This window comes from Chelmon rostratus, chromosome 14, assembly GCF_017976325.1.
Source record: "Chelmon rostratus isolate fCheRos1 chromosome 14, fCheRos1.pri, whole genome shotgun sequence".
In the NCBI taxonomy this organism is placed as follows: Eukaryota; Metazoa; Chordata; class Actinopteri; order Chaetodontiformes; family Chaetodontidae; genus Chelmon; species Chelmon rostratus.
Window position 1 is genome coordinate 13,259,752 of NC_055671.1, and position 26,648 is coordinate 13,286,399.

Here is a 26,648-nt window from a genome sequence, read left to right on the forward strand (position 1 = left end):
AAAGCAACTAAATTAAAGAAACAAGTGCTGACTGAAATTGTACATTTTCCACCTTTTCACTGACAACCCCCCCCCCCCCCCCCCCCCCACACACACACACACACACACACACACACCTCAGAAGGTACCAAGTCTGACAAAAAAAATCACTTTCCTCCTTGCTCACTTTTATTACAGAACCAAAAATGGCATTGAATGTGTTTCTCCTAAACCCCTCAAACAGAAACATTTTCCTTCTCACAATGTAATCCTTTTCATTTCGTGGAAAAAAACAAACATATTTTGTAAGTTGGCACACAGGTGGCACTCCTTGAGATATATTCTCTCTCAAAAACAAGATCAGAAATTCAATCAAAGAGCAGAGCTCAGCCAATCGGATTTCAGTGTCTGTGGCAACAGCAGCATCAGTTCGAGCAGCCATTGGTCCCGTGCTTCACACAGGGAAGGCTGTAATTGGCTGATAGCATGCCGAGGCTTCATTGCCTCCATGGCAACATTGCTTCCTTATTGCTTAGGGAAGGTGAAAAGGAGGGAAAGAGGGGAGGCGACTTTCTCTCAGACACTACCTCTGCATTATTCATCCTTTGTCCCCGAGTGCTCGTAGGGTGTGTGTGGATGTACTGACTGATGCTCGTGTGTTTGTGTATGTGTTTCTATGTTGGTCTTGGCTCGGGTGCTGGTGATTGGTTGAGACTCACGGGGTGAATGGGGTGAAACCCGTGCAATAATTGCACTCAGCAGTGCAATGCATCCAGCAACACCGGGTCTATATATAAAACAGCTAAATGAGTTCAGAGGCCATTAGGTGAGCCGCTCAGTGACACTCACTTCAGAGTAGCCTTTAAGCTTTATTACTCTGAATGGAAGCGCAAACAAACAGGGACATTTCTCCAAAATGAGCCTGTTACAAGGCGTTACAGAACACATCCGGACAGTGGACTGGCCGGCCGGCTTGCCTTACCCACCCTCTGCGCTGGATGCATGCAGGCATCTCTACAAGGCGAGGACTGAATGAGGACACCACCACCCACCACCACCACAAGAAACAACAAAAACCACGCGGCTTGTTTGTTGTTGTTTTGACTTTTTTTTCCCCCCAGCAGTCGAGGGAGGGGAGAATCAGGAGGGGGGAGGGAGAAAAAGGGGCAAGGGTGGGGTTAGCAGTGAGAAAAACATCACACAGGGATTAGGGTGGGGGTTCATTCAGGACTCCTCCCCCGTGTATGCGTCTGAGCATGAGGGGGGGTAGAATCTGTTGACAGGCATGCCGGCCAGCGAGCTGGCTGGCTGTTCCTCTGGCGGTGAACACGATGACGAGATGGCAACAGGCACTCAGCATAGCACGTGCTCTCAGTTGCCATCGCAACCTGCCCTTGGATACAGCGTGCTGGTTGGCCGTTTCTAACTGTTGTTGTTCTGTGAGGCTGATGAAACCTCGTGGATGAGGGAGGGCAAGCGCTACAGCATGCAGCCGCTTTCCCGCCATGGTAGAAAGTGTTGCTAGGCACATTAGAGGTCAGTTGGTAAACAAACACGCAGCTTTTCATACATAATTCTCGTCCCCCCTCCTCGACCCCCTCAACCCCAAACACCTTAAACTTGCTGTTTAACTCTTAAATCCATCAGATACCTCTAATTAGAGACAAAGCAGGATGATCCCCAGCGATCTTACTGCACAAAGTCAAAGGAAAAGAAACATTTAAAAAGATTATCCTGATAGTTTACAGTTGTCTTATTTGGTTTAATCCTTTTTGTTCGACTGACAATAATGAAATGCATGTTTTTAATCACGCCTTCATTTTCGAAACAGTGGAATACTTTATTATACAAAAATACAAAAACAAGCTTGTACAACTGAGGACAGACAAAACAAAAATAAACAAACCAATAATGAGTCAGAGTAATAACAGGTAAAGGAATGCAAATTGCTGGAACGTTTTGCCAATATTCGAGTACAGTCTGTAGATAATTGAAAATAATAGTGAAACATAATCCAGTAATGTGCCTAACTGAGATGTAGGCAATGTTAAAGTGTGCATGTGTGTGTATTTTAAGAGGTAAAAACCTTGTTTCAATGCAAATTCACTTCTGGCCACAACAAGGCAATAGAAAAGCAAATCTAGCAATCCTTCAAGGCTCCATGCCTGAAGAAGAGAACAAAGAAAAGTGTGTGTGTATGTGTGTGGCCTCGAGTGGCCAGATCAATATGGCATTGTGCTGAGTGTGCAGCATGCCTGATGAAACCCTGCACAAATAAACATGCTGCACATAGCGCACATTCACTCTGCACTGAGAGAAACAGAGAAGACGGTGCCATGAGCCACAGGAGCCGAGCTGACAACATGATTGATTACAAGTGCAGCCAGTCTTTGTTTCACCAGTGGTAATCAGGACAAAGCGGAGAGGAAGCGGTGTGTGTGAGTATGTGTGTGCAGGTGTCTGTGCAGAAGGTGAGGCTGGGACAAAATGTGTTACTGAGGGAATGTGGCTATGATGAAACTTAGAGGAGGATGCGCTAATGTAAAGGTAAAAATGAGGAGTGAGGATATGAAATCCTCATGTCCCAACACCTGGGCCAAGCATCCACCCAGACAAGTCGATCCCAGTCCATCACCGTCAGCCCTCCTGAAGGCCAGCTTCGATCTCCTCCAGCCTGTGCGCCATGGACAAGGCCAGCATTTTCATCTGGGGAGGATGGTGGTCGGGCAGGAGAGATGGGGAAGGTTTTGAAAGGTGCATGGTTCAGGATGTGAAGATGAATAGCAAGGGCAGAAAGATGAGTGGAGAATGAGGATGGACAGGGTGGATATGAAGGGGTGACAACGGGGAAGAGGCGAAGGGGGGGAATAAACAGGTGGGAAATGAAGGGAGCAGCAGGAAGCAGTGAGGAAGAAAGAGGGGAGGAGTAAAGATAATTAGAAAAGCGGGACAGCGAGGGAGAATGACGAAACCCAGAGGGGAAGTAGTCAGGGATGGATGGGTATGGGGGGGAGGGAGGGAGGGAGGCAGGCAGCGGGAGGGGTGGTGGAGACAGGTCAGTGAGTGTACAAGATGAAAAACCCAAACAAGTGTCTACGAGTCAGACGGACAGACAGAATACATTAAGAATGGCGGCAGGGGTGACGAGCTCCTTCATCAGACACAGTACAGCCGAGGACAAAGAACGCTTGAGTGTTGGGCAGGGCGTCCTTCTTCATACTGGTGACGTCACCTGAACTCTAACTAGCAATGTCAAAGCAACTTTTTCCATACCTTACTTTAAGGAATAGAGCCTTTTTGTATTTGACAAAGTAAGTAGGGCTGCCACTGTGTTTATTTTGAATTCATCGATTCCTAATCTGTCAATTTCTTCTTCGACTGATTGATTGATTAGTCCATAAAACGTCAGCATAGAGTGAAAAGTGCCTGTAACAAGTTCCCTCATCCTTAGGTGACCTCTTCATTCCTTGTTTTGTCTTTTGTCAAACATTTTCAATTTACAATGATTGAACACTTTTTTGCCTTAATAAGTACCAATGACCAAAATTGGTGTTAATTAATATTCTGTCGATCATGTAATCAATGAATCTACTAATTAGTTTAGCATCAAAAAGAAACCAGGCTTCTCAAATGTTTAATTGATGTACGTTAAATAGTCTAAACACAAGCAGTGCTTCAAACATGTCTTAATAAACACAGTACGAATACAGTCTGGTGGGAAAAACTTATAATATCTTAATCACATGATCGACAGATTTCAATACTTGTTGCTGTTTGCTGGAGACATTTTAGTGGGCACTAAAAGGTATTGGATTTTGCTACCTACATGAGTCGTGGGTGGTACAGTTGTTCCATACCACTTATAGCAAAAAATGGAAGTTTAAATTTTGCCAAAACAGCTCAAACTCAGCGCTGACAGAAAGAAATGAAAGTAGAATGAGAGCCTTGATGATTTCTGCTGACAGACTCATTTTCATTCTCGATCTATAATCTTGTTACAATATGCCAATGGTTAATGGTGAACGACGGCTATAAAACCACCTGAAATTAATACAATCAGTGCGTCCCTGTATTCAGATTAATCTTCAGCCTGCTCACACAGGGACTAAACACAGTGAATGACGAGGTGGATTTAAGTGGTAACCTACATATTAACTAAAGAGAACATGAATTACGCCTGTACATTTCATTATACCGCGCCCTCGTGCATCCCTTTGTTTGAGAGACACATGGTGTGGCAGCAGTATGAAAGCAGTGACCTTAGCTTCATCTGATGCGGTGAATCAAAGAGTAGATTCATTTTGAGACGTTTTCTGTCTGTGGCTTGGAAACTATCCAAGTAACAGACAGAATAATGATGGTAATTGATGTGTTGATTCACAGACAAAGACAATAACTCTCCTTAATGACTTAACAGCACAACTGATGCCCTATTTTCTCACGTGCAGTGTTTTGTTTTTTTTTTTGTCTGGTTTAATAAGCAGTACAACCGTTTCAAAATAAACTGTTGCACAGATACCATCACATAAAACAATGGATCAACTGTCACCTTGCGGCAATCCAACTATCACGTCCCAGAAAACAAAATACCATACATACATCCAGCTATAGTGACAAAGACACTTCATGATCAAAACATGTTTTTCCTCCAACAAAGATTCCTCAACATGCTCCCTATCACATCTATTGTCCTTGGTGCAAGAGTGTGGAAGGGCTGGCAGGTACTCCTGAGCACTATCACCCCCTACTGGCCAATCTGTGGTTTTGTGGATATTTTTTAAACAAAGGATGATTAAAAAATAACTTTGGGAATCATTATACCAGTTGTTGAAAAATGTAAGTAACCTCTAAATTTTCATAATAGAAATACAAATGTGACAAACAACAGGGATATAATCACAGTTGAAAGACACAGAAAATTCTTAACAGAAATGCATTTAGGTGATAAGACTGAAACTTAAAGAAAATATATAATTCTTTATTTTAATGCAATCTAACATGGTATGGAAAATAAATCGCTATGCAGGGGATGACATGGACAGATGAGGTAATGTCTGATACAAACGTCTGGCCGTCACAGGAGTGAGGGCTTCCCAGAACTGAGCTGATGTCATCATTAGTACAACCTGTGCATTGGTAATCAATGACAGAGAGCTGCTTTAAAGCAATGCGAGAGCACTGGCAGCAAGACGATGCAACGCAGAGAGTAGTTAGTCACGTCGCAACTGGCAATGTGCAGGTCAGATTTGCAGTTTTTCATCATTTTCACAGAACAATACAATATTAAGGCCTTAACTTTAGCTGTGTTTATGTGTTACACACTGCAATGAGCTTTCGAGCGGGTATTCTGCTCAGCAGGTGAAACATTTTATTTCACAGCTATGCAATATGAGAGAAAACGGACAAAGAAAAGCAGCAGCAGTAAATTACCTCTGTCAGCTGTTGTTCAACAATGCCTCTGTACTCCAGTGTGACCGGCTGCTCATTGGGGCCCTCTGCTGCCAACATCTGGCTTGCAGAGCCAAACACATAGCTGGAAAAGATTCGAAGTATGTACCATTAACACCTGCACAGCAAATGAAATTCAATGCAATTCCCCAAACTTAAATACTAACGTGTAACGCTAATCACATGCAGCTTTTGTGGATGCCATATTTTGTGGTGTGGTACTAGATTGTTGGTTTTAAATATTAATGTTATCAACTATGAAATGCAAAAAGCAACAAGTCTCATCTTTTCAAATGGTTACTTAAAACACATGGAGACTGGCTTTAATTTCTTCTGCCTTTAGTTGATGGTGCGTATTCCACACACAACCGGCAGTAAATGTACTGAGATCATCTTCTCAGATAATGTGCAGAGCTGACGAGAGAAATTGCACCTGCATGCTTTTAATCTTGTTAATTAACCTCAGAGGTGTACAACATTTTTCACAGCATACAGTCATGTTTTGATCATCACACTTGAAAAATTGATCAAAATTACATTAAACAGATGTTAACTGATGCATGTGTCTTTAAATATTTTCCGACCCGGGCCCTGAACATACCTGTCGATGTCTGCTACATTGAAACAGAATGTAAATCTCTTGTGGTCCAGTTTCTTTGGCGTGGATGAGTAAACCATGCCAACCACAGACTGGCAGCCTCGACAGAACAGGTCCACGATCAAACTACAGAGGGAAAAATTACACACACACACAAAAAAGTCAAAATCAGCATGTGGGACAGACTTAGTTCAACAAGTTATTTAATAAAAGGACCAGTGCTATTGTTTTTCTGAGAAGTCTCACTTATAATTCTTTCAAGCAACTACAAAATGGTTGTAGTGAGTTTTACTTTGTTTTTGTTTGAATGACATGTGTTTTATGATGAGTTAACAAGGCAATGAAGCTCTTCTTCTTACAGGAAAAGAGAGAAACTTGAATTCAGGTGTACCCTCTTATCGCTTTTTAATAAGGAAAATATGTGTATGAATATTTCCCTTCTTGACATTTTGCTAGTTTATTTATTAGACTAATAAAGTTAAGAGTGCTTGTGAAGCGTAGCAAACCTGCTACTTGCATACATCTCTGAGTTGAAACCACGGTGGGGCTACACTATCAGAGCATCACCTCTCAGGTTACAAAGTGGTGATATGAGACAGGGCGGGCCGGGGCTAGCTGGTTAGCATGCTAACTTCAGTAGATATCTCTGCAACACGTCTTTGACATAACATCAGAACCGTTACTTCTTCAGTTCACTTGCCATATCTTACACTTTGCTTCAACATGTGATCATACTACAAGGATATGATCCACTGCTGGCGATTAAGCTATCCAACAATTTATAAAGCATTTCAAATCAGGCCTTCCTATGCTATACGATAAAATGCTGCTTACAAGATCAAGCATCAGTTATAATAATCAAATGATGTGATATACAGTGACAAGCAAAAGTTTGGGCAACCCTGGTCAAAATTTCTGTTACTCTGACTAGTTAAGCCGATCCAAAGGTCACAAAGCCCAAGCTCACAAAGTAGAAGAAGGCTAAAAGAAGACAGCAAAGCATTTTCAAGTAGTAATTCAGGTATTTTAGAAATAGTAGACAACAGTAAGGGCGGGGGTCAAGCTGAGGTCTGGAAGGCCAAGAAAAGTTTCAGTCAGAACTGTTTGTTGGATTGCTACAAAGGCAGATCAAAACTCCTGTTCGACTGCAAAAGACCTTTAAGAAGATGTGGCAGACTTTGAGGTGGGGGTGCACTGTTCTACTGTGCAAAAGAAAGATAAAGACGAAAAGACAATTGGCTTCTGCAACAGGAAAATGATCCCAGAGCATTTACAAGCTGTGATACTCGCTAAAGGGGGTGTGACTAACTTCTGACCATGCAGGGTGCCCAAGCTTTTGCTGCTGGCCCTTTTCCATCTTTGTTATTTCGAAACTGTAAAAGACAGAAATAAAAAAAGCACCTTTGCTTAAAATATTGAGTGTGTCACCTTTAACGATATGCTGTCGGGAAATCGGGTCATCTTTTACTGGCTTAACATTTCACAGTCACAGAAATTTTGACCATGCACACCCGAACTTTTGCATGACACTACATAATATTAAGCCTGACAGGCAATCCTGCAGCATAATGACTTTCAGTTTTGATACTTAAAGTGCTTTTGGCTGATATTACTTGTGTACTTTTACTCAAGTATGTTTTGAATGTGTTCATTCCTGTGCAGGACTTACCAGGGAGCTCCTTTGATTACTTCGTACAGGCGATTGTCCTTTCCAACCAAGACGTTGTCAGTGACCCCTGAGACCAAAGCATCACAAACATGTCAGCAGCACTATGCAGCATTGTATTCAAAACCTTCAAATGGGTAAAATTCCTGACCAATACACCTGCATTTGAAAGCACCACTCTTTCACACTTTTCAGTCAATTTGCTTTCTTGAAATGAACGAAGAAAAACTAAACTAATCTAAAAGCCAGACTCACGCTTCAGTCTTATTTGGTTCTGGCCATCTTCAGTGCCATCCCAGGACAATGAATCCCCGACAGGCAACTTGCACTTGGCGCAGATAAACACCAAAGGTCCGTCATCACCGTCCTCGTCCTCCTCCGCTTGGCCAAACAACTTGTCTTCGCCCGCGGTGGAGTCTGGAATGGACGCTTCAAACGTGTTGTTTAAACTTTTCTGCCGGTGTTTTAACGGCCTGTCTTCGACGACGGAGGAGTCAAGACTGAACTCTTCGAACCTGTTTATTAAACTTTTCTGTCGGTGTTTTAACGGCCTTTCTCTCGACGCCATTTCTTCTAACTGCTTGTATCCCAAACGAGCTGTTTCGAACTTACGCGGGTGGTTGACAGTGAAGTGGAGAGTCCCGAGATAACCAAACAACGCGAGATGTGTAATTTAGAGTACTTCCGCTTTCGTCTGCTAGAGAAGCGCCTACTAACAGACAACTACGGTGATTTTTGAGGAATGAAATGTAACACAAAAAAATGGGACTGAATGTGTGTATGCGGATGTAATTCAAGATTTTGTTTAGACTCGGGATGTTTTGACGTTTTTTTTATGAGCTGGTGGCTTTTATTTATTTTTTTTAAGAGTGGCTGTAAAGAGCCTTCAAACCAGTATAACCAAATCTTATCCTTGATCTTTTTTAAAAAAAGCTTTTTTTAGTCATTTTTCTCATGTGTTTCTCAGAATTCCTGCTCAGGGGAACCGACGTAAAGTATCTTGATCCGATCTTTATCTTTGGCAGACTTGAGGAAACGTGAACCGGATGAACTTTGTAATATATAAGCTATATTATCTTGTATTTACGTTATTCGTCACCCATCTTGTTTGTATTGATTTAATGCGCCACAAATGTTCGCCTATATTTCAATTTTATCTAAAAAAAAAAAAGTAAACATTTGTTGTTACTAAAATTATCTTGGACGTTGTTGCTCCAGCTTCTCATTGGCTGGTAACCCGGAAGTTATCAGGATGATTTTGGTTAGCGCGAAAGCAGAAAGCGAGAATTGTTGTAGTTTTTCCTCAGAGCTGCGGGACCACCTAAACGTTTTAAGAAGCTAGTTGTTGTGGTTTCAACTGACTTTCATTCGCCATGTGTGAAAAGATTAATAAGGTAATGTTCAGCGCAGTGTCTTTACTACTTTATAAGTTAAGCGACTTGGTTTTTGTTTACCATCCGGTTGCCTGTCGCTCCTCAGGTGAACAGCTGGCTCAGCACAGTGTTTGGAGATCAGCCGGTGCCACACTTCGAGGTCAACACGAGGACGGTGGACATACTGTACCAGCTGGCGCAGTCCAGTGAGGCCCGGTGCAGTGACACAGCTCTCCTGTTAGAAGACCTCAAACAGAAAGCATCCGAGTATCAGGCTGAGGGTGAGCAGATGACAGACACTAAAGTTAGGCAGTTCAATTAGATTAGAGTCAACAGTATCACTTATTTTCAAGGATAATTCCATCATTTTGCTCAGTTAAGATAGCATTGTGCGCTTGGAAGTAACTGCTGAGATCTGGGAACAGAGTGACACTATAATAAAGCCTAATGGGGATAGATGATCAGGCAGGTTGTAAGCACACTGGTTCCAAAATGTCAGTAATATTTCTTCATTACACAGGAAAACTCTGTGCACGGCAAGTACAATAAGTCTAAGATGAACCAGGAAGTTAGTCTGTAAACTACGTCTGATGTCAGACACTTTAGGTAATAATGTTACTACTCGCCTTTGTTTCTCCTTCAAATCAGTCCTGCTAACCCAGGGTTTTGTTTAAGACCTGCATGGTTATCAAAGCACTTTTGTCTCTTGTCCCATGGACTTAGTTTTAGCAATGTTGCCACTCAATGATCTCCGCAATTAACATGGGGAATACACTGTTATTATTCCTGGGAATGGTGGCTAAAACTACAAAAATAAGACCCACGTTCATTCAGGCTGTGACTTGTCAGTGTCTCGACATGCTTCACTTTACTGTGTACAGTTTAGTCAACTGTAAGACAACCCTGTTGACGAATTCACACCAGAGTATTCATCATTCAGCATTTCACAGAGGACTGTGTTTTCTCTGTCTAGGAGCTCATCTTCAGGATGTTCTTCTACAAGGCGTTGGCCTGTCCTATGCAAGCTTGTCAAAGCCTGCCTCTGACTACTTGTCTGCGTTAGTGGACACCGCGATGGTGCTTGGAGTCAGAGACACATCACTCGGCAGGTACACCGTCATTGCGCTGTTAAAGTCGATTGTCTGTTGTCTGTTGTCCTGTCAGGAGTTTCCCTGATGAACCTGCCTTGTCTAGCTTTATGCCTGCAGTGAACAACCTCACCAATGAACTTCTGGAAGCGGAGAAGGCAAACAGGAGACTTGAGAGGGAACTCAGGGCCCTCAGAAAGAGGCTTGGTGCTACTCTGGTGCTGCGGAGCAACTTACAAGAGTAAGAACATGGATGGGGAGGATGATTAGTCCCGTTTACACCTAGTCTACGCCTTGCTCTTTAAATTCGAACAATGTAGTTTTATGTTAGCTAAAACCAAATACCCATATCACTGTTATGTTGTGTATAGATGCCAGCATGTTGTGCAGATTGTGTTGACACCTGCAATTTAACACCAGGTCTAAATGGGGTCACTTTGTCATGTTGATATTAGTAGTTTCCACAGCCCTCCTGGGCTATCATGTGTAGGTACATGCCTGAATTCCAAATTCCAGCCATCTGCATGCTGTACTTCATCTGTAATCAGTGTTCTTAATTGTCCTTAGAGACGCCAGCAAAACTGTCAAATCTCAGGCAGTGGAGAGCGCTAAAGCAGAGGAGAGACTGCTCAACATGGATTTTGTGACGGCAAAGGCTAAAGAACTTGGCAACAGACGGGAAAGGGCAGAGGTATGTTGTGGAGTTGTACCTGTATTTGTAATAGCTGCACAGTGCAAGTTAAGTTGTCCACTAAGGTGTGGATACATGCGTACATTATTTCTTCTACAAAAACCATTCAAACCATTCGAATATCTATTTTTACGTTCATAAGAGGGCAAACCAATACAACGAAAGACATACTGCTTGTACAATATCTCAATTTAAACATGTAAAAGATTTACATACCTGCACATTACAAAATAGACAACTGAAATAACGATGTTGTTGAAGTGAACTCTGGATTGGTTGAAATAAACTCTTACTTCACCAAATCGGGAGAGGGGTGGCAGAGAGGACAGATATCAGAGAAATATTTTATATATGTAGATATGTAGATATTTTCACATCTAACCCAGGAATTACTTCCACCTGACATTCTGATCTAAGATATTTAAATATGTCAGACTTTTCACAGTGAAAAACAGCAATTTATGGACAACGGAAGCTTGTTTCTTGACTCCTGTCCGTCCTGCAGTGCAGTCACTGCAGCTTCTGCGGCGGTGCTGCTTTTTTCCCACAATTGAATAGTAATTTTCACAATTAAATGTCTGTTTTTGCTGCAATTTAAATATAAATTTGCATTGAGAATATTTATTGACAGCCCTTCTTTACACTGCTATTGAATAAAAGGCTTAAAAATACCCAGATATTTCAGAGTGCTTTTCACCCTGTTTTGTTTCAAATATTCATATCTTGGTGGGAGGTTTGCTTTAGGTAAGAAAATTAAGCAAAATTGTACTAATGACAAATTGCTATGCAGCCTGAAGAGGCCGAAATTATTGGTGTCCTCTGTCACCAGTGAGAATTAAAACAACAACCATGGCATAAAAATACTGAGTGAACGATGGAAAGGATGAGGAGAGTCTCCTCAGCCAGTGTCTCACAATGGGAAGGAAGACAAATTGGTGTGACAGGGAATATGTTATGCAGATACTGTGTATGAATTTTATTTTGTTAAGAAAGACAGAATGTAGTGACTCGGGTATAACCGTCTGTCACAGAGGTCGGGCGGCTTTAATTCTCTTCTATCAATCCTGCAGACTCAGCTCGTATCCAGGAATATGGACAAGTCCATTACCCACCAGGCTATTGTGCAGCTCTCTGAGGTAACTTCAAGCACCATTGGTACTGAAAACTCTTTCTGCTGTCAGGGTTTGAGAAGTGCCATCTTATTTTTCTCTCTGCAGGAAGTCACCGCGCTGAAACAAGAAATAATCCCCTTGAAAAAGAAGCTGGAGCCTTACATGGACTTAAGCCCGGTATGATTGTTTTCAGTTCATCACACAACAGCCCAGCAACCAAATGTGCTTTCACTTTATGCTAAATGCTAATGCTAAATGTTTTTGTGATGGCAATTATTGGCATGTATGTTCTTGATGTATGCATTTAGATATTTGGAATTAACTTTATGTTTCAGTATTATGCTTCATGAAATGTTTTTGCCTTCCAACAGAGCCCGTCTCTTGCTCAAGTGAAAATTGAAGAAGCAAAAAGAGAATTGGTGAGTGACTCAGGTTCATTCGGTGGTGGCTGAGATGCGGTTCTCGACTTTTTATTTTATTGCTTTTTTGTTTCCTCATTTTCAGGCTGCAATTGACTGCCAGCTTGAGAAGAACATGGATTTCAAGTGAAAATCTTTCCTGTTTTGAGCTGTAAATTTTCCTTGTTTGAAACATAATAAAGTAATCATGTCAATGTCTAGGCGACTGTTTGTTGTGTGTTGCAGCAACCAGACATCCGGGTCTCCTTTTACCATGGATATTAAAGTTTGTTATCTGCAAACTATGTTCTTTTAATATTCTAATGTTGTAAAATCAATATTAGGGCCTCGTTTGCGTGCTCAAAAACAGTGCTGGCAGGTCAGTTTATATTAATTTCAGGCAAGCTCCATGCATTTCTTATTACAACCTCCTGCTATAGAGCTCTAAATCTTTGTTACTCTGCTTTTATGCCTCTGTATTTGTCTCTCAGACGTAGTGGCCTAAAATAAGAGAAACATTTCAGAATGGTTCCCCCTGACAGCCTTACCTATACTTTTGATTTAGTCTCACCACCTCAAACAAATGACGCGACTGTCTCCCTCTTTAGTGAGAGAAGCCTCCCTGGACTGGACATGTGTGTTCCATCGCAGCCGATTCCTTTGCTTTAAAAGAAACTTCAAACATTTTAAATTGCCAGCCACAGTCGAGGAGAAAACATAAATCACGATCTTTCTTTCCTTCGGTTGGACCCGCTGGGTTTATCCCCTCCTCTTCCTGTTTGTTACTAAACATCATTAACACTAATCAAATGTTTTGTCTGTATGTTCTGGTCCCTGCTATCTAACCCAGGGGTTATGTTTCAACAACATGTCGTGTAAGGATGCATATTGATTATCCATCTGTCTGATGAAGCAAACACAGAGGAGTTTTTATTTAAAAGGCTTCAGTGTGTTGGAAATACTTTTTCCCTCTCTCTGCTTTAAATTAGTGTAAATAGTTGTATTATATTATACATATTATACTTAAATAGTTCTACCTTCTTCTTAAGTGTGAAGACATTTGTGTCATTAACTGGTTCTGTCTGAACTCTCCAGCAGCTTGTTTCTATAGGTTTACATCAGCATCTACATATTTCAGAGTTTGTTTCATCATACCTCTACAGTGAATCCAATGTTATGAGTACATTTACTCACGTGCAATTCTTTTTTTTTTTTTTTGGACCTACAAGGCTGAAGCTTGTCTTAAAAACAAAATGCACATCTCGAGTTTGACAACAAAATTCCAGAGGCTTTGGAGGGATAACAGCACATGAAAAGGGCTTTTGGAGCCACTCCCTGGGTGCCTAAAGCTAAAGTACAGAATGGAAACAACCAGGGGGGCCTGCTGTCCAGTTTGTATGCAAAATATCACCTCTCAGTTCTTCCCCCTGCCCGCTCTCCCTCTGTGGAGACCCCGACGTCTCCGTCAGTTTGACTGTTGTAGGCCTGCGCTGCGGTCTGACATGTAGATTGACCGGTTACCATGGAGTGGGTCATGGATGTGGGCCGGGGAGCAGTTTACCCAGTAGGCCCCCTGCTTCATTCAAAGGCTCCGCGGTCGGGGCATTGACAGTTTATGAAAAGAAACAGAATCAAAATATCATTCACTTGAAACTTGATCTTTGTTGATTAAAAAAAAAAACAACTAATATGATCTGACTTTGGGGACACAGACCCACACAAAGCATCATTAAGTGAATGTTTTGTCTGTTTTTTTTTTTTTTTTTTTAATCCCTGGCACCTTTTTTTTTTGCTTTCTCATCCAAGGTCTACTCTCTTGAACAAATGATGTGCTGGGCCAGTGTTTGTCTTCCAGGTGTATGTTAAACGTCTCTCCATCTCTTCCTGTTTGTACTCTACTTTATTCTTTTTTGCATGGGGCAGATATTACAGAATATGGCAAATATAGTGAGGTTGGATCTCAGAAAAATCTAAACAGAATAAATCAGTAAAAAACCCACAAGGGCTTATTTATTGCCTCTATCTAAACAATAATAATAATAAAATCACACTATAAAAAGTATATATGATATGATAAAAGAGGGAAAGAGAGAAGAAAGAGGCAGAGGAGTGAAAGAAAGGAAGGCACAGGAGAAACCTTACAGAATGAAAGCATTTTTCCATAATCCAAAAAGTAAACACGCGCCTCATGGGGGGGAAAGCTCCTGCCAGTGCGTCATAGCACTGAGCGTGTCGCCCCTCTTCCTTTTTAAAATAGTTTTACCTGCCACGCCCACTCTATGATTCCCACTCAGCTGTTACTGTAAGACGCATTTAGTTCCCACATGCGTTTATTCGCCAATCTGCGGTGCTGGGCTGCAGGAGAGTGGGACGGGGAGGGTCACCGCGCGTCCGATGAATCGCCTCGTCCGTCAGCTTTGAGCAACTTGTTGCGCAGCTGCTATTTCTCACCTCCTCTGCGGTCCAGCGCTGCGCAGGGATAGACGCGGTTTTTTGTGCTCCATCGGCTCCGCGGTGGCGTTTTCTGTGACGGGAGACAGATGGATGAGGCGGGGGCTTCCTCCCGCGGACCCGTGCCATCGTGTTTTTTTGTCCGGGAGCGGATTTTTCGAGTCGCTTTAATGTGACCTCAGGAGACATGCGATGCGGATCATGAGCTGGACGCGTCCTTGCCACGGACTGGACTGGAGCCACAGCCTCTTCTACCTGACCTTACTCCTGTGGACCAGGCGCATGAGTGGACTGGCTGACTTTTCAAGTAAGGAGATGGTGATGATGATGATGATGAGGAGGAGGAGGATGCACAGGGAGGAGGACGAGGACAAATAAGAGTGGTCAAAGATCACAGAAAGGTTTTTGTCTCAAGAAGCCTCCAAACAGAGTGAAAGTTGTCTAGTATTGGTGAGGTCTGTTGTAAGCGGTGTAATAATAGCTACAGTGGGGTAGTGAAACATATGTGTACAGATGATGTGTGGTGGAGTAGATGAGGTGGCTCCATTTCTCTCTACATACCAGCCACATGGAGACTTGGCACAGACCTGCACACCTGTCTGATAGACATAGTGTAGAAGACAGTGAGATGTCTTATCTCATGTTTGCTCATTGTAGAAAGAGTCCTGTCATATACAACTGGTGGACAAAATAATGCTTACACGGGAGTTAGAGACTGGCACCAATCTCTTAACTCACTGGAGTTAGATACCAGTTATTCTCTCTATATCAGGGCTGCCCAAAGTGGGGTCCATGGGCCAAAGTTGCTCCGCTGTGAGGTGCAATTTGGCCCAGTTGGAAACCTGGTAAATCACTGCTTATGCTGCTTAAGGTAAAAGTGTTCTTTCAATATGTTGGATCTTTCATCATGCAAGTATGGCAGGCAGAGTGACACTTTGCAGAGGAAAAACATCAATTAAGGGAACTTAGGATGCCAGAAACATTTTGCATCTTAATATAATTCATAATATATAAGGTGTTTGCTTTTGCCCCTATAATACGAACATGTCAAGAAAAAGGACTTTGAATCAGAAATGACTTAATCACATCTGCACGTAACGCAACAAAGGTGGGCCTGATTAGGTTGGATGCCAGTTGGCGGAGTTTGCCGACCAGGAAAGAGAACTGGCAGTCGGAGCTTGGTGATGGGTGAGTTTTCAAAGCAACGTGAGACAACTAACAGGGCTCCAAAGAGGCCAAACAAGCTGATCCAAAAAAAAAAATTCCATCCCTGGAAGTAATCTGTAAGGATTTAGTGGGGCCCCTGGAAACACACCCTCCCTCAGAGGGTCCCTTTGGTTATATGTTTGGGTGGATTTAAAGGGGCACTCCAACGATTTTGTAGTGCACTTCCATAAAGTTCAGGCACTCACAAGAGACAGGTTAAAAAAATAACGGTGAAAATTGAGATGACAGAGGCCAAACTTTTAGTGTCTATCGAACCCCACTCACCCAGTTTGTAATGCAGGCTTTCTGTTAATACATACAGGTCTCACACTCAAGCTGAGACAACCCTGATGACATCACAGGGTTATTTTACAGTTACACAGAGTCCCTTTAATGTGTCTCCATTAGCCTAACCAGTGCCTTTATGTGACAGACTACCTGTCCAGGATCATCACCAGCCACTCCGCTCATGCGTGCGACGGCCAGCCTCTGCGACTCCACTGCCCACGTCACTCCACCATCTCCATCCAGTCTGCCTTCTACGGGAGCGGCGCGGCGAGGCTGTGCGGCGCAGACCCTCCGCTCGGAGCCCACAACCACAGCTGTTCTGCTTTTACTGCTCTACAGGTGCATTTTATGTGTGGGGCACACAGCGCTTGTCACTCTCGCTGGGTCAGTTGTGTGTAGGTGGGCGTTCACCAGTCTCAGCTGATTTCCCGGAGGGGTTGTCTCCTTGTTTTGTTGTGAACACGCCACCGCCAGATGAGCTGGCTGGCGAATGCTGCTGACTGTTAAATGGTAATGTAGGTTGATGAAGGCACGGCGGCAGAGCGCACCACTCTTTTTGCTTCTGATTTACACTGTGCTCACTGTGCATTGCAATATCAAATCCCGTTGGCCGGGAAACGCTGACTGTCCCTGGCGTTTGCTGTGCAGAAGCTGCTGTCCGAGTGTCAGAGCCACAGAGACTGCCAGCTGCCTGTCACCCACCTGCTGTTCGGGAAGGACCCCTGCCCTGGCACTAGCAAATACCTCCATGTGGACTACAAGTGTAAACCAAGTGAGTTCAGCAGCTCGGTTCCCATTTGTTCCAACTCGCTCACAAGCTTTTTATTGTGAACTTCTTCATTGCCCCCCCCCCCTCAGCTGAACACAAAAGACATGTGGTGTGCGAGGGGGGGACGATGATCCTGCGCTGTAAGCCCCCCAAGGTTCTGAACATCTATGCAGCTGTCTATGGGAGAAGTCTGGGCCAGACTGACACCTGCCCCTCACACCTGACAAGACCACCCCCATTTGGTGAGTCAACGGGATTGTCAGTGTTGTCATATGGTGGCAACTAACACAATGAAGCCAGGAATACTGTAAAATGCCTTGAGAAACTACTTAACATAGACAAAGAGGAAAGTTTTAGGATGCCAAACGGGTAACAACAACATTTTAATATCATTTGATAATTTTCACATTATTTTAGTAAAACTACTCATAATTTCATATAATCACAGTTTTAATTAGCGGCATCTTCTGATGTCTTTCTTGCAGTTTCACTTCAATAAATCAGATTATACAGGAAATTTTCTGGATTGCTTTGTGGCACAAAAACAGGAAGTAATGAGCTACTATGTACCTGACTTTACTATGTAATGCATCTTTACTGTCTGCCATTTTTGAGTGTCCGAAATAAATGTATCCGCTAAATAATGCCCTCTAAAATTGCCCATTGGAACAAAAGAGTAGTCTCCATGGCAGGGACAATCCCACTGTGCAATGTGCCACATTTAAAAGATGCGAGGTTAAGCGATTCTCCATCTGTCAGAGATAATCCAAAGTGACAATGATAAGTGTCTGAAATCTCAGTTCACTGCAGTATTGAGTGTCTAGTATATAGGAAGCAGTAAATGAGTGATTTCAGACACAGCCTAGGCTTTTTTCTCAGCGGACATTTGGATTTGTCATTGTAGGAAAATCACAGGCGTTACTATAGTAACATTAACAGTTCTGTTATATTCGTATGTCCCAGTAAGCCATGACGGTGTGACAGTGAGCCAGCATGCACAATGCCAGAACCCTGAAACTGCAGGAGCTACCTGGACTTCATCATTAGCTTTATTATTTACAGCTGTTTCCTACGGTCACATGGCAAGAAGGCCAATGAGTAAATCCTCTGTGGAAATATCAGCTCTAATCTGCTCACTGAAATCACAAATTTGCTTTACAGCCCAAAGTGATGGGGATTATGTGGCCTTGATTAAAAAAAAAAAGAACAAGCAAACACTATACAAGAGGCTTTTTTTCAGAGCATCTATTTTTACATGACATGGCAGAAAAAGCACAGGTGTAACTAATAACATCCATAATGGCTGCATTCCATTTGGGTGTGCCGCAGCCATCGTTTGAAGTACAAATTTGCTTTTCCTGTTATCAAGTGTCTGCTGTGAAAAGGGCCTGTAGGAATTTATTATTTTGTAATCATCATTTGTTTTTGATTCTACTAAATTATACTAATTTTAACATGAAATGACAGAATGATTTAAACTTATTTGGACAAAAACTGTTTGAAGGCATTAAAGTAACTTGCACTGAGTTAACGGTTTCCTTTGCTGGGAAAAAAAAAAGTCACATGACTGCCAGAAAAGCTGATTTCATTGTAGTTAAACTGCAACCAAACTCCTGTTTGTTCTGAAGTTGAGTGAGCATTACACACACACACACACACACACACACACACACAAACTCAGTGTTTCTTAGTGACTGTCTCTCTTCTCTTCTTTGCTGTTCCCTACAGAGTGTCTGAACCACGACGCTGTACACTTGGTGTCCAAGTCCTGCTACAGCAAACAGAAGTGTGTTGTTGCTGTCAGCAACCAGACCTTCAGGGACCCCTGCTTTCCAGGAACCAGGAAGTACCTCAGCGTGATGTATTCCTGTGGTAGGACTCTTTCTGCTTCCTCATTCACAAGATACAATTACAGGCCTGGTGATGAATTAGAGAGAGGTTTCAAAATAGGAACACGATATTACGGATAGCTCACGTCACGTCTGTTTTTGTTTTGGCCTCATTCATTACGTGACAGTGGACGTTTGCGGTTTCCTACTGTTGATTCTTATCTGCTGATCTCAGCCATCAGCTGTTCTTATCATATCACACCCTAAAAACACAGCAGCAGGGAATAATAGGCCGTGGGCTCAGATCTGCGTGGTCGAGGCTGACATCCTGGAAAACTTCCTACGGTTGGCACAAATGCCAGTGAGGTCATGCAGCCACATTGTTCATGTTTCAAAATTTGGAGCTTCGACTTCAGTCCGGTGTTGGTGTCTGTTGGCTTCGTCTAGCACAAAAAAACGTGTGTCGACCTTGTAGACTGGTTATCAACACAACTGGACAAAAAGCATTCATAGTTTGAGGGAGATTCCATTGTGGGTGCAGTTTTTGCAGAGGTTTGGATATGGGAAGTGGCGTGCTGATGAATGGTCTCTTAAAAAATGGAGGTACTTGTACTTTGCTTGAGTCTTGTACTCCACTACATCTGAGAGGCACATTTTGTACTTTTTACTCCACTACATTTATCTGACAGCTTTAGTTCCAAGTTTTTTCTTACCTTTCCTATCCAGTGAAAAAATGAATCTCCAAATTTGGTGATTTTGAATTAGACTGTTTCTGACAAACTGAAGGATTAAGTGTTCCTTTATAGGTTGAGAAAATTCTCCTACTCCCTAAGCCAAATAAGCTATTTAAAAAGCTTCTTGGATTAGCTGGAAAACACATCATCACAGAGCTGAAAATGTCTTATTTTCATGAAAAGCTGACGTTTTAGAGATATGTGGTTCTCACAGGACAATGAGATTAAACTATTCAGCAGTATATAAAGTATTTAAAATGAGTCCGTCTTGAACATCTCCAGCAGTAAAATGCAACACATGCATGAATGCAGCAGTAATATTAACCCAGAAGCATCACATACACTGCCAGGAATCATTTTACTGCTTAATGACGACTTTTGCTTATGATACTTTTTTTTCTTTCATTTGAAAGATTTGAACCTCTTCTGTCTTTCTTCCAACAGTACCACAGACTTTACTAAGGGAGGCAGACCCTTACATATTCAGCTCCACCTCACCTCCCACTGTGCACACAGACAAGGGTAACTGCATAAATGCTGTTTGTGCAATTCCAGGTTTTCTGTGGCATTTTCTCTCACATCCTACTTCCTGATTTTTACAACAGCTCCTCCTTTAGATCTGGAGGAGCCTTTATCCAAAGGGTCAAAAAGGCCTGACAACTCAGGAGCCATGATGAGCAACTCTCTCCTGACCTACGCCTACATCAAAGGTAAACGCTGTTCACATGCATGCACACGCTCATAAATCCGTGATTTGTACATCAGCTCCCTTCATTTCCTGCACAGAGCACGCAGAAATGGCAGCGCTGCTGTTCACCTCCAGCGTGTGTGTCGGCCTGCTGCTCACGCTGCTGGCCGTGTCGGTCCGAGTGACCTGCAGAGGGCGCCGGCTCAGAGGTCACAGACTCGCACCCAAGTCTCTCAGCCAGGCCGTCGACTGCCAGGAGGAGGAGGACGACGAGGACGAGGACGAGGACGAGGACGAGGACGAAGATGACGAAGAAGGAACAGAAAGGTCTTTGATCTCAGCCGCAGAAAGGAAGGCGGTGGATGGCTGGGAGGAAGTGACTTATGTGAGCGAGGCGGCCGAACGCGCCGAGAGGATTGAGCGCAGGGAGATGATCATACAGGAGATATGGATGAACGCCTACCTGAATGGCAGCTCATGTTAACAGTGACGCTTGGATGCTGTTCAGCACCTTCAGGATTTTTTTCAGGATTCTCTGCAGCAGTCCCCGCCCCCTTTGACCCTCAACAGAACAACTGACTTTGTGTTTTTTTACATTGTAGAGCAGTCTTATGTGTATTTTGACATGCTTTGCAGAACCCTGCAGCTTGTGAAGAATGAAATGTTTGGGTGAAACTGCAGCACTAGCCATTTTTAAAGGATCAACAGGGTTCAAAGCTGTAAAAATGGGTGGTCACATAAACTCTGGAATTGTTTAAACGTTGTATTTATTCACATTCACCACCAAATGGAGCTGGGATTTCAGGTTGAAATACTGTTTACTGCCACAAAAAACGTCAAATCACTGTTTTCACAGAAGTCATACAGTTGCCACGTTCATTGAAGTCAAGTCAATTTTATGCATATAGCCAATATTATAAATTCTAAAGTGGCTCTACAATGTGTACAGCATACAGCACCCTCTATCCATAGATCTTTGATTCAAATATGGAAATCTCCACCCCAAAAAGCCAGACCAACGTAGTAACATTACAACATGAACAAAAGGGATGACAAAATTATAGCTAGACTGTAAACATATATGAAGAAATGTTGATCCAGGAGGACGTCAAGCAACTTCCAGACCACCAAACAGCCGTGAGCTGCGCAACCTCCTCTCCACCATGGAGAGGTGAAGATGAGGAGAGGCAGAATCTCCTTATCAGGATCCAAAACATCTGGAATGAGGCACTGACGGCCAGAGGAGAGGAGAAACGAGGAAGAGAGGAGAGAGGAGAGAGATGAGCACCCCAGAGACCGACCCCAGTGGTCACATGTACAAGGCCTGAAGCAATCCACTCACTGAAAATATGAGTTTTAACTTCAGATTTAAAGGCCTTAACAGAGTCAGACTGATAGCAGCAGGCAGGTTATTCCAGAGAAAGGAAGCAGCATGCTCATGTAGCCTTCAGAAGCACCTTAAAGTCTGATGTGACATGGATAGGGAGCCAATCAAATGGAGCCAAAATTGGTGCAATATGGTCACATTTTCTTGTTTAGTTAAGAGTGTAGCTGCGTCATTTGAAGACGTTTAACACCAGCTTTGCAATAACCAAGTCTGGATAAAACAAAGGTGTGACTTAAGGTCTCATCTGTGAACGGAAAAGAATCTCAGCTACGTTGCGTAGGTAGAAAGAGGCCGTATTGATTATTTCTTTAATGTGCGGATCAAAAGAGAGTGTGGGATCAAACGTAGCACCAATATTCTTGAGGAATCGCACAGTTGTTGAGAGTTACTGATGACCAAACTGTTGTCCATGTATGATCAGCATCTCAGTTTTCTCAGGATGTAGGAGCAGCAAGTTACGCGACATCCAGTTTTTCACAGCAGACAAGCCATAATTTAACCATTAGGGCCTGGTAGCTGAGACACAACCCCGTCTAGAACTTTTGAAAAGAATAGAAGGATAGAGACGGGTTAATAATTATCTAAACCCTGGATCAAGGTGTGGATTCTGGGGTAGAGGTTTATCCACAGCTGTCTTAAATGCAGTGAAGACAGTGCCAGACATAAGTGACAAATTAAAAATATTCAGCATTAGGTCTCACTGATGGTCAGTGATCTTAAAAATATAGCTGGAAGGGGTAGATGAGGCAGGTAGGATGGCTGCTTTAAGTAAGTTTGGCTACAGTGTCAAGAAGAAATCTAGGGCTGTGTTTATTGTTACTGATTAAGTGAGAGTGATGTGATGCTTTGGCAGCTGACGGAGCATGCTTGTAATTCCACACACTCTCCTGCAATGAGAGACAGAAAACTTGCAGGCCTGCTTAAGTCTTGCTTTGGTAGAAAAACATGTAACTGAATCCAGGAGACTAGAGAGGGGTGTCAACAGGGCCAGGACCACAGGAAATCGCCCAACAAGTGCAGTTCAAATTGAAGGACCCGTGTGGTGAGTGGTGAACAAATCAGTGCCAGCATTACAAGGAGATGCTGGTGTCGCTTCAGATTTAATGAGAAAGTGATCTGACACCAGCAACATGGACAATAATGGAGAAAATAATAACTAAAAAAAATATGTAGAAAAAGTAATTGAAAACAAGGAATAATAATAAAACATTTGGTTAAAGCAATGTTTCACAAAAACCAATCATATCTCAACTATGCCGAAGAATTGAATCATTTATCAGTAAAGCTTTGATAGACAGTGATCTGATATCTATAAATCCAAATTTTAAGGTCTTTTTGGAGCAGTGTTGACTGATATTTTTTTGTCCTCTCAATTTGATTATGATAGCACATCAGTGTTTTCCCTACAGTGTAACTACATTAGAGGTAGTTAGAACTGGCAGCTGTTCGTACCATAAACCCAAAGGTATGTGCTTCAATTTCAAGTACCACAACTGATCACTGTCTCTTTAGAGATCCATCTGAATTGAATGTACAAAATGTTATCGGCTCTTTCGACAGTTCCACGCAGTTCTACCCTCTCACTCTGACCTCCACAGCTTCCTCATCCCTGCTGGGACAAGAGTTGGAACGGCCATCGATGTGGCAACATCCTGCCTCAGAGCAGCAACGACTTTAAGATGTGTGTGTGTGTGTGTGTGCCACTGACGGGAGACAAAGAGAGGAAAGGTGTTGCATCCTTGTCCCTGCACTCCAAGGGATGTAAAACTGTATTCCAGTTGAATCACTACCTCTGAGGAGTTGTTGAATGTTTCATAAATATTAAGAGTATGAACGCCGTGTAAACAAACAGGCTACATTGGAAAACATCCTATTACTCTTATACCAGCAATAAAAATGTTCAGAAAATTTAGATTAAACTCACATTTAATTTTGTTCGCACAGTTTCAATACAAATGTAAATTTACAACAAGACTAAAACAGTCAATCAGTAAAGTTCAGATAAATCAGGTTTTTCATGTGACTTCAACGTGTCATACAACGTGTCCGGATGTCTTCTTCACAGATCAGTTCAGACATACAGGACATATCTGCTTTATCCAATATTCTCTGGAAGACCTCAAAAACAGACAGAAAGCAGATTTCAGGATTGTGATAAGGCATCTTAGTCAGTTGCATGTACTGGTCTTCATCTCGGCCCCCATTTGATATTGGTGAGGCCTTGAAACTGTTTTTTGAGGGCCTGTCTGTCTGACCACTCTGAGTCCAGGTGGCTATCATCGTCTGCCTCCTCCAGTTTCTGAAAATGTCACCAGGAGAAGTTTAGAGAGGATGTTCCGTGCAAGCAGGAGCATGTTTTTTTAATGTGCGCACCTATTTGTGCAGCCTTTCCTCACCTTGAGCTCCTCCTGCCTCCTGTAGTAATGCATCATCATCTGCTTCTGCTGCTCATCTGTGATCAAAGGCTCTCTCGCTGGTGCCCCCTGCCCTTTCTGAAGGGAAAGCCAACAGCTGAGTTAGCTATTCTCAAAACTGACATAAAACACAAAACAACAAACACACTGCCTTTCATATGCCACAAAAATGCTCACTTCAGATGAAAAAAGCTCTCACTTTCTGGATTTTGACCACAAGCTTCGTCTTTTCATTTTTGCCGATGTAGTCCTGCAGTTTTTTCCCCCTCTGCATTTCTTTGGCAGCCCACCATAGCTGGCACTCGTCCTCTGCGATCACCTGCAGAGACGCCTGAGGTATGGAGACAGATGGACAGCGCAGATGCCGAGGAATGGAGGGAGAAACAGAAAGGGAAAGAGATTATCAAATGAACAGTGAAGAAAGCTTCGAATGTACCAAACAATAGCAGCGTATGACCTTGTTGTTGACTGAAAACTATTTCCATCAGCCAATAACCACAAGGTAACTCTCATTTCTGTAACAGGTACAGCAGTTTACCTGTGTTCCTGAAAGGTCTTCCCGGTCCTCAAACTCCAACCCGATGGGGTCATGAGGAGGCAGCCCCATGGGATACACAATCATGACTGCACCCCTTAGCTGATCCAGGGCCTCTTTTACCATCTCCATGGTGACACAAACATTAGCTTGAACTTGTTTCTGAAAAATAAGGAGAGAGGCTGATCAAATAAAAAAACAAGGTCTATGGTGAACAAGACAACAAAAAAGTCTTTAAACTAATACTCACTTTGGAAACCAGGGCCTTTGCCTCCTCCACTGTTCTCATCAACACCTCTTTCATTTTATCATTTGGAGCTGGAAATAGTAGGATCGTCAAATAACATTCTGCTTGCATTAAAATAAAATTCCCTTTTCAACATATCTCCATGCAAATGAAAAGAAATGCTTGGCAAACTAACCTCTTAACAACACCATTTACAGCTGTACATACAGACATACTATCATATACCAGGATGCTAAATCAACCAGGGCATGGAAATTACATGCTTAAAATGTTTAACATTTTCAAATGTACAGTTTACAGAGCAAAGCTACAAACACATGCAAAGGACCCCTCAAATAGGTAGTCTGAATAGGATATTAACTGTAAAGGTTTTCCTGACATGCAATTTGAATAATTTGCATGCTAAACTGTGCAGCTTACAGTGAACAGTCATAGTCTCACCTTGTCCGTTCCTCCTCCCAATCTCATCCCTCCTGACTACTGGCCCTCCGCTGGGCACGCACTTGTCTTCCCATTCATCCTTCAGCCTCAGCTCCACAGTCTGCTCCTCTGTCAGCCCCTGCATGTTGGGCGGTAGCGTGATGCCGTGGTCTGCCAGCTCTGGGATCTCTGAGGGTTCATAAATGAACAAGCAAGTAAGTCCAGCATGTCACTGTATCCTCCTGGACTGAAGGATCTTGTTTACTAGGGCTCATAGAGGTGTCACAGGTAAACTACTGAGAGATAGTGGTGAAATGTTTACAGCCAACCAATACTGATAGTCACTTATTTATGAATAAAAACACTTTCTGGTAAATACCCTAATAAACGTGAAGAGTTAGCTGTTTGCTCAACCTCACTGGAGCTGTGCTGTTTTGCTAGCAGGTAGTGATCCAGTTGAAGTAGTGGTAAATTAAGAAAAGTGTGTGCAGCCGATTGAAGCTTCTCATCCCTCCAGTGTGCACAGGAATTTCTTTCTCACCTGAACATATTCTGTCCACTTTGAGTCTCCCGTTGTAAATGGCTGTAATTTGCTGGATCACCGTCTCCAGAGGCGCGTCCACGGAGGTGTTGAAAAGAAACTGGCTTTCATCTCCACGCTTCACATGCAGCTGCACCATCTTGAAAAGTCACGCTAGTTCGCCCCGTTTGCCCGCTAAAAGAGATGTTTAGGGACAGAAGTTTCATGCGACTTTGTCGTCGAAGGAAACCGCAACACGAAGAGTTGTCTGTGTGTAAGGCAGCGCACGGGGTCTTCACGAAAACAGTGTAACCATAGCAACAGTCGCGCGCGGACGCTTCCAGAAAACACCAAGCTAATGGTAGCTTTTAACAAGCTAGCTGATTTGGCTAGCTGTTGACATTCACTCGCGCAGTCTTTTGAAGGGTAATTTCTCTACACTGAATGGAAATGGTAACACTTACCTGTGCGGTGAAATGACAAGCTACACTGTTCAGACTGGACTCCCACCTTGTGTATAACCGGTAACATTACGAGCTGAAGCTTCCATAAGGACTCATCCGGGCACGTACTTCTTCTTGTGAACCCTTCACAGCAGGTTAGATTAAGCCAAGTAGTACCACTGCCCTCTAATGGTAAACTATGGTAACACTGACTTCTGAGCAATGAGGAGGTCCATAGTATGTGTCTTACGTCCCCGACTGTGGCCAATAGAGTGCAACTCAGTAGGAAGGAAATCTTAATATTATATCGTTGTATTGTAATGTGTTGCACTCTATAGGGATGGTTTGCCTTGCTCAAAGGCAT

At 42.9% G+C, this 26,648-nt stretch overlaps 4 protein-coding genes across 5 annotated transcripts; 2 read left to right on the forward strand and 2 right to left on the reverse strand.

Moving 5' to 3' along the window:
- Nucleotides 1-1,800: 1,800 nt before the first annotated feature.
- mis18a (MIS18 kinetochore protein A) lies at nucleotides 1,801-8,282 on the reverse strand. The gene is made up of 5 exons (XM_041952884.1): nucleotides 7,947-8,282; nucleotides 7,695-7,761; nucleotides 6,029-6,151; nucleotides 5,410-5,512; nucleotides 1,801-2,685 (listed from the first exon to the last, which is right to left on the reverse strand). The coding sequence occupies exons 1-5, from the start codon at nucleotides 8,257-8,259 to the stop codon at nucleotides 2,617-2,619; spliced, it is 675 nt and encodes a 224-aa protein (XP_041808818.1). The 5' UTR covers nucleotides 8,260-8,282; the 3' UTR covers nucleotides 1,801-2,616.
- Nucleotides 8,283-8,832: 550 nt separating this feature from the next.
- On the forward strand, nucleotides 8,833-12,572 carry haus1 (HAUS augmin-like complex, subunit 1). Its single transcript, XM_041952889.1, has 9 exons — nucleotides 8,833-9,085; nucleotides 9,171-9,345; nucleotides 10,038-10,173; nucleotides 10,259-10,393; nucleotides 10,720-10,843; nucleotides 11,914-11,979; nucleotides 12,061-12,132; nucleotides 12,327-12,374; nucleotides 12,460-12,572. Exons 1-9 carry the CDS (start codon nucleotides 9,065-9,067, stop codon nucleotides 12,502-12,504), a joined length of 822 nt encoding a protein of 273 aa, XP_041808823.1. The 5' UTR covers nucleotides 8,833-9,064; the 3' UTR covers nucleotides 12,505-12,572.
- A 2,140-nt stretch (nucleotides 12,573-14,712) lies between these two features.
- On the forward strand, nucleotides 14,713-21,012 carry eva1c (eva-1 homolog C (C. elegans)). Of its 2 annotated transcripts, none has more exons than XM_041952885.1 (8): nucleotides 14,713-15,111; nucleotides 16,444-16,637; nucleotides 16,947-17,070; nucleotides 17,157-17,309; nucleotides 18,796-18,939; nucleotides 20,075-20,152; nucleotides 20,236-20,340; nucleotides 20,417-21,012. In XM_041952885.1, exons 1-8 carry the CDS (start codon nucleotides 14,997-14,999, stop codon nucleotides 20,800-20,802), a joined length of 1,299 nt encoding a protein of 432 aa, XP_041808819.1. In that variant the 5' UTR covers nucleotides 14,713-14,996; the 3' UTR covers nucleotides 20,803-21,012. The 2 variants fall into 2 exon arrangements, with proteins under 2 accessions (XP_041808819.1, XP_041808820.1); XM_041952886.1 differs by having other exon boundaries at nucleotides 20,248-20,340.
- Nucleotides 21,013-23,645: 2,633 nt separating this feature from the next.
- Nucleotides 23,646-26,414, reverse strand: cfap298 (cilia and flagella associated protein 298). The gene is made up of 8 exons (XM_041952784.1): nucleotides 26,306-26,414; nucleotides 25,863-26,036; nucleotides 25,343-25,510; nucleotides 24,905-24,972; nucleotides 24,658-24,816; nucleotides 24,319-24,450; nucleotides 24,102-24,197; nucleotides 23,646-24,004 (listed from the first exon to the last, which is right to left on the reverse strand). The coding sequence occupies exons 2-8, from the start codon at nucleotides 25,999-26,001 to the stop codon at nucleotides 23,894-23,896; spliced, it is 873 nt and encodes a 290-aa protein (XP_041808718.1). The 5' UTR covers nucleotides 26,002-26,036; nucleotides 26,306-26,414; the 3' UTR covers nucleotides 23,646-23,893.
- Between the last annotated feature and the right edge of the window lie 234 nt (nucleotides 26,415-26,648).